Here is a 13,275-nt window from a genome sequence, read left to right as displayed (position 1 = left end):
AAGAGTATCTCCAATGTAAAATTCTATTTTTTCCTTCAAAATAAAATAAAAGTAAAAATGGAATAAAATTGTTTGAACCCTATTCCATTTTTCACTCTATGAACAAAAAAAAAATATATTACTCTATTTATGGAGTAAATTTCATTATGAAGTGATATATTGAATTGAGTTGGAGCATTTTTTAGCTTATATTCACTTTTACTCCATTTCTTATTTGATACTCACCGTAATTTCATTCACTCACTACAAGAACCAGATTACCAAGAAAATCTAATTACTGAATCTATTTAGCACTTGAAGGATGATATCAATTTAAAGGTACAGTTTTCATGAAACTATATATTTTGTCATTCATCATAATATTGTGACAAAACGCATGGATTTTATATGCCAATGCATTGCATGTATTTTATAATTGGATAGCCACTATTTAAACTATACTGACTAAATTTTGACAAAATCAATCGTTTATAGTCATGATGCAATGATAATTAGTGGATTAAAAAGGATCGTTAATGGTAGTTTCCGGTGATAGTGTGAAAGGAGTCGGTTGCGGCAAGCATCATGTAGCAGCAGTGCATTATTATAAAACATATTTTTTTATTATAAAATAACAAAATTGCAAAATAAAATAAACATCGACAAATAAATTTACTTTTTAATATGCTGATAAGTTATTTTAGTATTTAGTTACCTTTATGTAGTATTCTAGAAAACAATATACATAAAACATACGTACAGGAGCGACACAACGTCTAGTAACTCTAGTTTGTTGTCATATAAGAAAAATGATTTACAGTATAAGATATGTTTTCCTAAACCAAGATAGTTTTCTTTATCAGTCAAAAAAAAAAGAAGAAGATAGTTTTCTTTAATTCAAAATAAAAACTGTGAAGGAGAAAGTTTAGTAAAAAAAACTGTGAATAAAAATATCAGTCAAAAATTAAATGTGAAGAAAAATAGAAATATTGATACTATGGATACTTACTGACACAAGCTCGTTTTATAATATGGGAGGTATGGGAGGTCTCCATTATCCGAGTCTTTACTTGCCACTTAGTTCCAAGTATTCCAATCATCATCGCAATAAATTCCAGATACCATCTCCTCTCGAGTCTTGACATTATTGATGTTTACTCTAATTTACTTCAATTAGCACAAATTTGATGCATGGATACACCAGTTTAAGGCAATGGTTTCGTGGATGATATAAATCACTCGCCTAATAAGTTAAATTTGCATCGTTAATGTAATGGGAGTTATTTTTTATCAAAGAAATGGGAAATATTTTGGATATCCAAATGGATATTTGAAGCCTAATAACATTTGCATTAAAATGGCATGTCACACACTCGTACGTATTACTAGTGCTGATCGTTTTATTTTTTTGTAAAAAATGCGGATCAAATTTTTTTGTTAAGACTAGAAGTTTTCGTTGGTTTTAAAAACCTGAGACCATCTTTAACGAGAGCGCTTAATGCTGGTGCTTAACCAAATAAAGATTAAAAAAAAGAAAAATAGGATTAATAAGAGGAAACGATGCTTAATAAAGCTTTAGAAGCACCGCTACTTGTGGAACACGTGTTGTATCTTGGAGATACCTCTCTCTCTCTCTTGACAAAATCATTCTGCCTCTCTCTCTTCTTCTCTTCCGATGAAACCTTCATCAAGACGAAGATCAAAGCAACAAAGCAATAAATACGCATTTTTCCTTCTCGTCGTTAGATATTTTTGATTTTTGTTCTGAACCAAAACGAGAGACAAAGAGATACCACATAAGACGCGAAAAGGAGACAAAGATTCGTACAAGCACACTGAACGGATCAAAAAAATCGATTCGATTCATCTCCGCAAAAGAAACATATTTGATTCTGAGTTCTCATCCCCAATAGGTAAGTTGATTTCTGGATACCCACCAAATATTTGATCGATTTCATTGATTTCCCCTAATTTGATGTCGTAAAAGGCTAGTCTTTGTGGTTAATTGGTGATTCTAGGGTTCTTCATACTCTGTTTTGTAGCCTTAGGGTTTCTTGATACTCTGTGTGTAGCTTTAGTTGGTGATTATAGTGTTTTTCTCTTACTGGTACACGATTGAAATCGTGTTCGGATAAAAAGTCTTGCTTTTTATGTAGATTGTGGTGTTTCTGGGAAAACATCAAATGGCGGTTTATGATCATAGTGAAAACATTATGTTCAGGCTTCTCACTCAATCGTTTCTCTGCAGTGCTAACAACGATGAGGAGGTTCCTCTCCAAACTCACTCCCAGGCAAATGGCTTTCACGAATTCGAACTCTTTCTTGGTAAATCTCAGTACCAAGAAACATCACTACTACAATCAATGCAGCTCAAGTTGATCAGACAAACCTGAAAGCTCAGTAAGATTTTGGGTGTTTTGTTTTGGATTGTTGTAGGGTCAGCAAGAAAAGATTAAACTTGTTCATTTGGATCTTGGGAATTACCATGTTATTTTCAGGTTTCGTCTTCCCATTGCATACCATGGAAGGGCATCATCTATTGTCATCTCAGGGACTGACATTATTCGACCAAGGTTAGGTCAGTTTCTTCCTTTGGTTTGTTTTGAGTTTGGATTCTTCTTTTAGTTTGTTTTGAGTTTGGATAATCCTTCCATTATAATAGAATAAGGTTCAAGAAGATGTTGACAAAAAAAAAAGGTCCAAGAAGTTAGATTATTTAGTCGTTTGATGATTGTGTTTTGAAACATGCATGTGAATAAAAAATCCTGAGGTTATTCGATAACATTCATATGATTGATTGAGTTTCATAAGTTAGCTTCCTTTTCATCATAATGTTTCATAATTTATTTTTTAAGAACCTCAAAATAAACAACTTGCATTGGAAAACAATAATTTATAGATTTTTTAAATTAAGTGCTAACATCTATTTATTATTAAAAAGTGATTAAGCATTTCATTAGGGATGGTAGGGTTAATGGTGCTCTGATTATGTATTAACTTTTACTCGAAATTTTAGCAATGAACATTTTTTTTGTTAGCTAAAATTTGGTTGAACATATCTTATTACGCAATCAAAAACAAGAAATTAAAGTTGGTCTGCTGTCATTTCATCATAAATTGGTATCCGAATTTTCTTGGACATGTGGTCCGTAATCTGTCATGTTTAAACTAACTGATGATTATATTTGTGGCGGCTTTAGTTTAAGTCATCTCTCTCAAAATATTTGTTTTTCCTAATTTTAAATCAATAATTTTCATATTTTCAAGAAGAAAAAAGTTTATAAGTTAGTTATTATACATTCGCAAGAGTGGATATACATTTAAGACAACATTTTAGTATTGTGTACACATAATACGTACTCTTATACACTTGTTGATGGTTCTTATTATTATATATTATCACTGATGCCATTTTCTTTTTTCGAAATTTTTTTCATTGATCATCATGAAACAAAAGAATCAAAGCTAGCAAAATTGATTTATTAACATGTAATAATTCCAAGTTACAAAGAAAAAATGTAATAATCTCAAGTGACAAAAACCCCATGTATGTTTAGTCAAAAAAAAAACACATGCCATGGTTTTTAAAACCCTTTTGATTGAGCATTATAATTATTATTATTCAGATTATGAATTACTACTTTTATAAGATCAATTTTTTTTTTTGATAAACTAGGTATCCTGACCTTTCACTTAGTCCGACTATTGCACCGCGTCCAATTGGAACTGATGAAAAAAGTCCAGGGTTCGAATTCGTGATGATGGACACCTCAGCCGAGGTTCCTTTTATAAGATCAATTAATCATGTAGTTTGATCTTTTCTATCTAATGAGAAGTTTATTAAATTTGGGGTCCACGAGAGGGGCAGGGAACAAGAGCATGTGCATGTTCATGGGTCTTTTAATTCACATGGCCATTATGATATTGTAACTTGTACCCTATTTTGCCGATCACGAGATGAGAAATTTATCATATTTTATAATTTGTCTCAGTGTTTGTGTCATATTCTAACTCATATGAATATTTTATACTAGGTTAAGCGTGCAATATGAAAATGACTTGAACAGAGAACTATATTAATGCGAACAGAAAAAATTAACTAAAGCAAGGTCCTAATGAAGTAATTATACACCAGCAATATTTGACAATTTTGTTCTTTCTGTGTATGGTAACTATACTATATATTTCTTACCAGTATCATTTTGAATTCTAAGCTTAAAGCGGAACTGGCAGGGGGAACTGGAAGACAAACTTGGGTGCAATACAATTGACAAGAAAATATTAAATACCTAATCAACAAAATCCCATAAACTTTACAAACTAGGCCAGCTCCCATTAAAATTTTGACAAATGCCGGTAGGAATGAACATTCACTACAAGAAAACATAAGTTTACCGACATCAGTATTCCTCGTAAATTCGTCGTAAAAGAGACTTTATAAAGAATTAGCGAGAAACTATGTTTTGTCGTTACTCGTTCGTCGTAACGCACATATTCTCGCCAATTCGTCGTAACTTAGCGAGGAAAATATGTCGTCGCAAAGACAAAGTACAATATTTTGTCGTAAAGACCATGTAATTATTCCATGTAAGAACGTCGCTATATTTTCTCGTAAATACCTCGAAAGGAGTTCCTCGTAAAGTACACGTAAATACCTCGAAAGTATTTCCTTGTAAAATACTCGTTTAACCTTCCTCGTCATTTCCTCGTAAATTTCCCACGGTAGGTCATAAATTAGCTACGAATTTACTTCGTTTTATTAATTTACAGAATTTAAAAATATAATTAAAAAATAATTAAAATTATTTAATTTATTAATAAAATTAAAATTTTTAAAAAAAATCAATACGAAAATATTTTATATATAAATAAGTTCTGAATTTATAATACAACAACCGAAAAAAAGAACTAAGAATCGTTCATCGCCCGGTAGAATTCATCACTCCTCTCTACATCCGTCTCGGCATATGTGTCGGATGATGACTCGCCTGGAATGGGATTTTGTCGTCGCATGTTTCTCAACAAGGTTTCCCATTCCGGATTTGTGGCCGTTATAACGTCCAAGAAGCCCTCGACTCCACCCACACGAGCTGTGAACGCAGATCGTGTCGAGTCCAACTCGTTACACAGCTGAGTGGACTCTCTACGCAGCTGAGTGACTTCATCTTCCCGTGTCTGACCATAAGACAATGTCGCTCTCGGAACATCATTGACGGAACCAATCTCCAACGTACGTTCCTTTTTTTAGAGATAACCTTAAAAACAAAAAATAAATATTGTTAGTAAAAATTTAAAGTTAAATTAATGAATAATAAAAAAATTAAAATTTTAAAAAATTTACCTCCTCATAAATCTTATCCACTTCAGGTATGGATAAGGTGACGGGTAATCCGTCTGTGGACTGCTGGGTCAGCTGGGTCTGGCGCTCGTCAACCTGAGCAACGAAGTCGTTGAAGATTTGCTCGGACTTGCCATCTAGAAATTGGCCCGCGTTGTTCTTGTGGGTCCGCTCATAAAGTTGCAAAAGAGACGGGAGTTGTCCCATCTCTTTGGCCTAAAAAACATTTAAGAAAGTTAAAATATATATAAATAAATAAATATATATATATATTAAAAATTAATTAAATAAAATATTTAATTACCATTTCTAAACAGACACCGGTGTGGAGTTTTTGGCCCGTAGAGTGAAGCATCGTCCTGTGGCCGTGCTCATTTACCGTGTTATGAGAGGTAGAGCAAGACTGGACGATTCTAATGGACTCAGGATCCCGCCAATAACGGATGAGGCCATCCCACACATCCGTGGTGAGCTCAACGGGTTTGCCACGCTCATACCCTTTCACGATCCAGTTGCCCTTCTAGTTGGAGACCGCGTCCAACAAGCGAACTTTCGCCTTCCCATAAAACGCTTTCCTCACCCTCTCATTGACCCCCATGGACCAATGATATTTTTGCTGTAAACAAAAATTAAATTAATAATTAGTGTTTAAAATATATATAAATCATGAAAAAATAATGTATATATAATTAATTAATAGTAACTTGCAGCGTAAATTTTGAACCACGTCTCTCTGACGTAGATCGGCGTCTTTTTCCAGTTCGGATATGGCATGGAGAAGTAACCTTTGATCGTGTCGGTTACGTCCGATGCAAGACATCCGTCAACCCCAAACCTGAAAAAAACAAATTTAAAGTATAAATTATTTATTAATGTTATAAAAGAATTTAAAAAAAATAAATGTAACATATCACAAAGTTTCGTCCGGTCAGTCGGGGTCTATGACTGGTAAACCTTCTTTGCCTGGCTGACCGAGAAGGTCCTCGACAGTATACTGCAAGTAAGGAGCACTCGGAGGCACCATCAAATCAGGATGAATCTCGGCGGGCATTGGAGGAGGCACATGAGGAGGCATCGTCGGAGGAGCCATCGGAGGAGGCACATGAGGAACCGATGGTGCACTAGAAGAAGGCGACCGAGAGACTCTCTGAGAAGACTGAGTCTCGGGGACAGTCTCCGGACCCGGAGAACCGGGAGCTGAAGAAGACGGGTCTAAACGACTACCAGGCTCACCGAACATCTCTATGTAATGGGGAGTAAGTCTGTTCTTTCGAACCGTCTCGAAAAAAAATTAATTTTTAAAATTAACATCAACAATAAATAACAAATTCTATAAATCTAGCTAAATTTCGTACACTAACCACCTAATCAACACTAATTAACATAAAATCCGTTAACTTATCTAAATTCCCTACACTAACCACTTAATCTATCCTAAACTAATCAAATTAGAGAGGAACTAGAGAGACTTACCATTGCTACGAAATAGAGAGGAATTTCAGACGAAATAAAGTGTGAGCGCTCGGGAGTATATATAAGAGATTACATATCCGCGTAATTTCCTCGTAAATTTACGAAGAATTACAAAAGCCCGCGTTTTATTTTACGAGGAAATAGCGAGGCCCGCGTTTTCCAGTTACGAGGTCTTTACGATGATTTCTGCTTACGTGAAATTAACGAGTCCCGCGTTTTTCATTTACGAGGAATTAGAGAGGCCCGCTTTTCTACTTACGAGGAATGAGACGAAGCTAATTGGTCGTAAAACCTTTCGAAATTTCCTATAAATACTCACCAGTTTGCTTCTCAAATCAAAGATAAACTCACCAATTTCCTTCTCAAATCATAGATAATTACTCACCAGTTTGCTTCTCAAACTAGAAAGATTTGAAAAAAAAAGAAGGAGAAGAAATTACTGGAACACATGTGGGCGGAGACAATGCTAGACTTACGTAGGTCTAGCTAGACTTACATAGGTCTCGCCTTGTTTCTTCCCACATGTGATTCCAGTATCTTTTTTTTCTTTCTTTTTTTTAAACTAATCAAATTAGAGAGGAAATAGCAAGGCCCATGTTTTTATTTTACGAGGAAATAGCAAGGTCCGCGTTTTCGGTTACAAGGTGTTTACGATGATTTCTGCTTACGTGGAATTAACGAGTCCCGCGTTCTTTTTTTTTAATTTCGTCGTTATTTCCTCGTTATGTTACAAATTTTTTACGACAATTTCTGCTTACGTGGAATTACGAGTCCTGCGTTCTTTATTTTTTAATTTCGTCGCTCCTCGTTATCTTACGAGGATTATGTTTAAATCCCTAAAATCCGAAACCTCAATCCCCAAACCCCATCTTCCTTATCTTCTACTTCATATATTCCAAACCCCAAACCCATCTTCCCTTTAACCTCAATCTATTCTTTCCATTCCAAACTCCAAATTCTAAAACCACAATTCCTTAACTTAATTATAATCTCAATCTCTTATTTCTAATACAAACTCTCATTACCTTACACAAAAACAAATACATCAATCGGATACATCGACATTTTCGTCATCACTAGAAAAATCATCATTTTCATTAAACTCGTTTTCAACAGCTTCGTCTGTGGCATTGTCGGTAAGATCTTCGTAGTCAAGATTATGCGGATCAATGAGAAGGAAGTCATAAATTTCTTGTTTAGGTTCCTCGACTTCATTTATATGTTCTTCTTGCAATGGTGGTTCTTCTCCACTAATGATTCGTCATCGAGGTGTAACTTTGATCACGGCTAACCAATTTATTTCCGATTCTCTCATCCGAGGGTATGAAAGGAAGCTAACTTAGTCAGCTTGTGAAGCTAAGATGAAAGGCTCGAATTTGTTGTACCTGCAAAAATGAAAACGTAGAAATTAATTTATTTTTCTCATGTATGGCAAACAAAGAATTTATTGTACCTTCGTCCACCATTTGCATCAACTATACCAAATTTGTTAAACCGAACACCTCTGTTGACGACGGGGTCGAACCATTCACATTTGAAGAGGACGCATTTCAGCTTCAATATCCCTGGGAATTGGACTTCAAAAATCTCCGTCAAGATCCCGTAGAAATATGTTTCCCCTTTCACACATATTCCATAGTTACTGGTCGCCATCTGTCTACCATACTCATATGTGTGAAAGTAAAGTCTCGTGTGAAATACATCTGTGATGTGGTGACCTTTACAAGTGGAGATTGAATTACTTCGTGTAACCACTTAGGATAATTTGCATCGTCGTGATAATCAACCTGCAAAAATAAAGAGAACGTTGAAATACATATCATGTATGAAAAAAAAGTGATCGACCTGAAAAAATTAAGAGTTTGAGTTAATACATGATTCTTCAACCACTTAATAAAGTGTTGATCTTTCCTTTTGTCTACGTCACTTGTGGATATACCTGGAAATGTTTCTTCGACTTGAGAAACAAATAGGTTATAAAATCATATTTTATATTAATTAATCTTTGGCAATTGTAAAATTTATACTTATATGTTTTTAGAAGTGTCAATATACGTTACCTTCAAAATAACGCATATATAGATCCTCGCAATTGAGTAGAATATAGGTGTATGCACTATGAGCGTCTTCTTCACTCGGCCACCAAACCTCTTTTGATTTCCTACCGAGTCGCCCAATATGGCTAAAGATGTCTGAAACACCATAATTAGGGGTGGGCACTTTATCCGATACCCAAAGCCGCATCCGAACCCAATCTGAAAAACCTGAACCGAGGTAGCAAAATACCCGAACGGGTATTAAAGTAGGAGATATCCGAATCCGAACGGGTAATATCCGAACCCGAATGGATATTCGAAGATAACCGAACATATGTATACTTACCCTTATATTTCTAGTTTACATCTCTCATTTTATTTAAAATATTTATATTAATGTTACACATACTTTAAGATCATATAGTATATCTATAATTATGGAAAAAATAATTTGATATTCATTTAAATGTATATCAAAATTTTTGTTTTATGTATTAACAAAAGGTACATCCAAAGTTTAAAAAAATAGCCAAATTAATATCTATTTTTTTTTAGATATTATCTCCAAATCTATTAATCATTCAATCTATACAAAAATAAAAACAAATCAGTTAAGTGAAATCTATATTTTTAAATACAAGAAACTTAAAAATGAAAATTTTATTTTTTTCTTTTAAAATCTAAATGTCCGAAACCCGATCCGAAATAACCGAACCCGAACTAAAAATACCCGATCCCGATTCGAAGTACTGAAATACCTGAACGGGTTCTATATCCCTATACCAAAATACCCAAAAATCCGAAATATCCGATCTGAACCCGAACTGGTATCCGAACGCCTACCCCTACCAGCCACTGCATATGTTGGCGCGACACCACCATCATCATATCTTCTTGGAGCTCTTTTCCAGGTACGTACTTTTGACACAATGTAGTAAGATGTGAAGTGAGTAGTTTCTTCTTTCAAACTTCCAGCAATTATAGAACCTTCAACTTTTGCGAGGTTCTTTGCTATTTCCTTCAAATATTTCATGGCTCGCTCATATTGATACATCCATCCGTAATGTACAGGTCCACGAAGCAATGCCTTATATGGAAGGTGGACAGAAAGATGCTCCATGACGTCAAAAAGTCCCAGAGGAAATATCTTCTCCAAGTTGCACAATAAGATTAGAATATTCTCCTGAAGCTTTTCCACGACCTTTTCTTTAAGAGTGCGTGTGCTCAGATCTCTAAAAAATGCTCCAATGCCTTGTATATTCCAAAACAATTAAACACATTATTAGTCATATATTATTGCAAACTAAACCATTATAAAATTACTGCGTTATAATATACTACATGCAAGTGCTTCATGTATGTTTGTTGGAAGTAGCTCCGCAAATCCAAAGGGAAGTAGTCGTTGCATAAAGACATGACAATCATGACTCTTCATCCCGGAGAACTTTTGACCCTTTTCAACACATCTAGAAAGATTTGAAACATACCCATCGGGGAACTTCACTTCTGATGCCATCCAGTTGAACAACACCAACTTTTTTTCTGAAGACAATCTGAATATCATAACGGGAACTTGTCCATTGCTTTTTATATATAACTCACTTCTTGGGCAAATATCCGGCAAGTACAACCTCGATTTTATGTTGTCTTTTGTCTTTCCTGGAACATCCAATATTGTATTCATGATATTCTCAAAGAAATTTTTCTCTATATGCATCACATCAAGGTTGTGGCGCAGAAGAAGATCCTTCCAATATGATAACTCCCAAAATATATTTTTCTTGTGCCAGTTGTGATGATCACCATAAGAATCAGGCATATTACGAAGGACATGCTAATTACCACCACAACGAACTGTTTCGTTAGCTCTGTAGTAGTCGATTTGCGCTTCAATTTGTTCTCCAATTAGATATGGAGAAGGAGTGTCTCTCACAACTCTTTTGTGCCTAAAACAATTCTTGTTTCTTCAGTATGGATGGCCAATGGGAAGAAATCGACGGTGACAATCGAACCAACTTGTCTTCCTACCATTCTTTAGTTGAAACGCATCTGCCGTTCCATTACAATATGGACAAGCTAATCTTCCATGTGTAGTCCATCCAAACAACATCCCATAGGCAAGAAAGTCACTTATGGTCCACAAAAACATTGCTCGCATTGTAAAATTCATCTTCGTTGAGCAGTCATACGTCCTCACCCCTTTTGACCACAAATCCTTCAACTCTTTTATCAGTGGTTGTGGGAAAACATCCAAAGATCTTTTTGGATGGTTCAAACCATGTATTAATATGGTCAAGAATAGCAACTTCCATTGCATGCACATCTCCGGTGGCAGGTTGTATGGCGTAAGAAAGACTGGCCACAATGAATATTGTCTCTCCGACATTTCGAGTGGATTAAATTCATCTGTGCATAATCCGAGATACGCATTCCGGCTATTGCTAGCGAAATCCGGATGTACTTTGTTAAAATGTTTCCAGGCTCTTGCATTTGATGGATGAGTCATCTCACCATTCGTCTGACTATGCTCGGCATGCGATCTCATCTTTCCAGCAGTCTGCTCTAATTAGTACAATCTTTTCAATATGTATGTAATTGGTAGGTACCACATCCTTTGGTACGGTGCCCTATTACGTTCCCGTCCTTGCGGCTTGAATCGTGGCTTCTTGCAGAATCGACATTCTTCTAACTTCTCATCATCTCCCCAGTAGATCATGCAGTTTTCGATGCAAACATCTATCATCTCCGAAGGCAACCAAAGACTATAAACCAGTTTCTGAATCTCATAATAAGAATCTGCAGACACATTGTGTTCCGGCAAATACTCTTTAAACAAGTCTGCCCATTCATTCATGCAACTTTCAGGTATGATTAGTTTTAATATTTATCATTCTAGCAGCTAACGACAATTTAGAGAGACCTTCTCTACAACCACTGTAACGTAGCTGATTCGCCAAATTTAACATTTCATAAAATGTTTTGGCATCTATATTAGGTTCTTTATCTTCATCATGAGCTACAAATGCATCAGCTACCATATCATGAACCCTATCATAATCTACCATCTGCTCCTCCTAATGGTAACTATGTTCATTATGCAAATGATGATCAACCGGTTCTTCCTGAAATTTGCTATTGCTATTACTACTACTAGCTTCATTCTGATCATAATTATAACTTTCTCCTTGTTGAACCAGATATAGTAATTTGGCGTGAAACTTCTATTTATTAAATGCTTCCAAACATTTTCACGATTTGCCAATTTCGAATTGTTGCATTTCCGACAAGGACAAAACATTTTACCACTTTTTTAGGCGAGCGGTGTGGAGTCTACTTAATGTATGTATCCAGTCCCGTAAGGTATTCTTTCGTCACTCTCCTGTTACCATCTCTATGCATATACATCCATCTCCGCAACTCGAAAATATTCTCGGAGTCCGACATTTTTTTTTCTTTCACGTTTTTTTTTTCTTGTTGGTGTGTTCAAATGTCCATATTTATAGAAAATTTTTGAATCTGGTAGTTGTAATTTTTCTAGGAATTTATGACGAAATTTAGTAAGGTGGTCGAAAAAAACGTGTTAGAACTACAAAGTTGGTGGATTCAAAATTTCCTCGCTAAATAGACGTAAAATATTTTCCCGTAAAGTACACGCTACATTTACGTCGAGATTACGAGGAAACTGTATTTCCTTGTAAAAGCCACGTGACGCTACATCGACTTTACGATGAAATGATTTCGTCGTTATTTTACGACGAAATAACGCTGATTTTATATTTCCTCGTAAGTTTCTCGTAAAGTGGCCGTAAATTTACGAGGATTATTTTTCCTCGCTAAATTTCCTCGCTAAACTCGTGTTTTCTTGTAGTGATTGTTTCATAATATTATATACTATACTTCAAAGATGAAGTGAAATGGACCTCAAAATCTATTTGTTATATTTCTGTTTATAAAGAAAATGAGTGATAGCCTAAGTTACAGAAAAGAAAGAAACTCAGTGTTAAACCTTTAAGCAAAAAAAAAAAAGAGTGTCATGGAAAACGAACCCGACACTTTATCGGATCCGACGCAACGATGCAACTTTCCTTTTAAATATATAAGCCAATCGATAAAAAATACTAAAAGTTAATAGACGCATTTGCATTCTAGGTCAACTCTCATGAATCTAAGAACTATGGTCCGAATGGTGATCGCGGGTTGAGCGGTGCGAGACAAGCGGTTTAATTGCGGTGCGGTTCTAACAGTTATAAAAATGTATAAATATAAATCATATAATGTATATATAAAAAATTTTGTTACTGTAATTGCGGGATGGACGGGAAGCTGGTTACCATTCGAAGTCTATATCTTATTGGTTTTTCTTTTCTTTTCTGAAAGTACATTTCTCATTTTGGTAAATTAGATCCGGTAGCCACCAAAAACTTTGTTATAATTCACAAACTAGTTTGT

The 13,275-nt window shown here is 35.1% G+C and overlaps 1 protein-coding gene across 7 annotated transcripts; it reads left to right on the top strand.

Moving 5' to 3' along the window:
* The first annotated feature begins 1,557 nt into the window (after nucleotides 1–1,557).
* On the top strand, nucleotides 1,558–4,009 carry LOC106345162. 7 transcript variants are annotated; one of them, XM_022719531.2, is made up of 4 exons: nucleotides 1,558–1,892; nucleotides 2,136–2,304; nucleotides 2,416–2,552; nucleotides 3,656–4,009. In XM_022719531.2, exons 2-4 carry the CDS (start codon nucleotides 2,173–2,175, stop codon nucleotides 3,792–3,794), a joined length of 408 nt encoding a protein of 135 aa, XP_022575252.1. In that variant the 5' UTR covers nucleotides 1,558–1,892; nucleotides 2,136–2,172; the 3' UTR covers nucleotides 3,795–4,009. The 7 variants fall into 7 exon arrangements, 2 of the variants coding, with proteins under 2 accessions (XP_022575252.1, XP_013639857.1); XM_013784403.3 differs by having other exon boundaries at nucleotides 1,564–1,892; nucleotides 2,228–2,304; XR_002664568.2 differs by having other exon boundaries at nucleotides 1,565–1,892; nucleotides 2,228–2,304; nucleotides 2,416–2,557.
* Nucleotides 4,010–13,275: the final 9,266 nt, after the last annotated feature.

The sequence above is a fragment of the Brassica napus genome, chromosome A5 (assembly GCF_020379485.1).
Source record: "Brassica napus cultivar Da-Ae chromosome A5, Da-Ae, whole genome shotgun sequence".
In the NCBI taxonomy this organism is placed as follows: Eukaryota; Viridiplantae; Streptophyta; class Magnoliopsida; order Brassicales; family Brassicaceae; genus Brassica; species Brassica napus.
Note: the sequence above shows the minus strand (reverse complement) of the source record. Positions and strands in the feature narration are given on the sequence as shown.

Excerpts from the sequence above, each read along its gene's own strand:
- LOC106345162 (XM_022719531.2), top strand. The coding sequence starts at position 2,173 with ATGATCATAGTGAAAACATTATGTTCAGGCTTCTCACTCAATCGTTTC. Across the intron at positions 2,305-2,415 it reads CGAATTCGAACTCTTTCTTG|GGTCAGCAAGAAAAGATTAA; the intron begins GTAAATCTCAGT and ends GGATTGTTGTAG. Across the intron at positions 2,553-3,655 it reads ACTGACATTATTCGACCAAG|GTATCCTGACCTTTCACTTA; the intron begins GTTAGGTCAGTT and ends TTGATAAACTAG.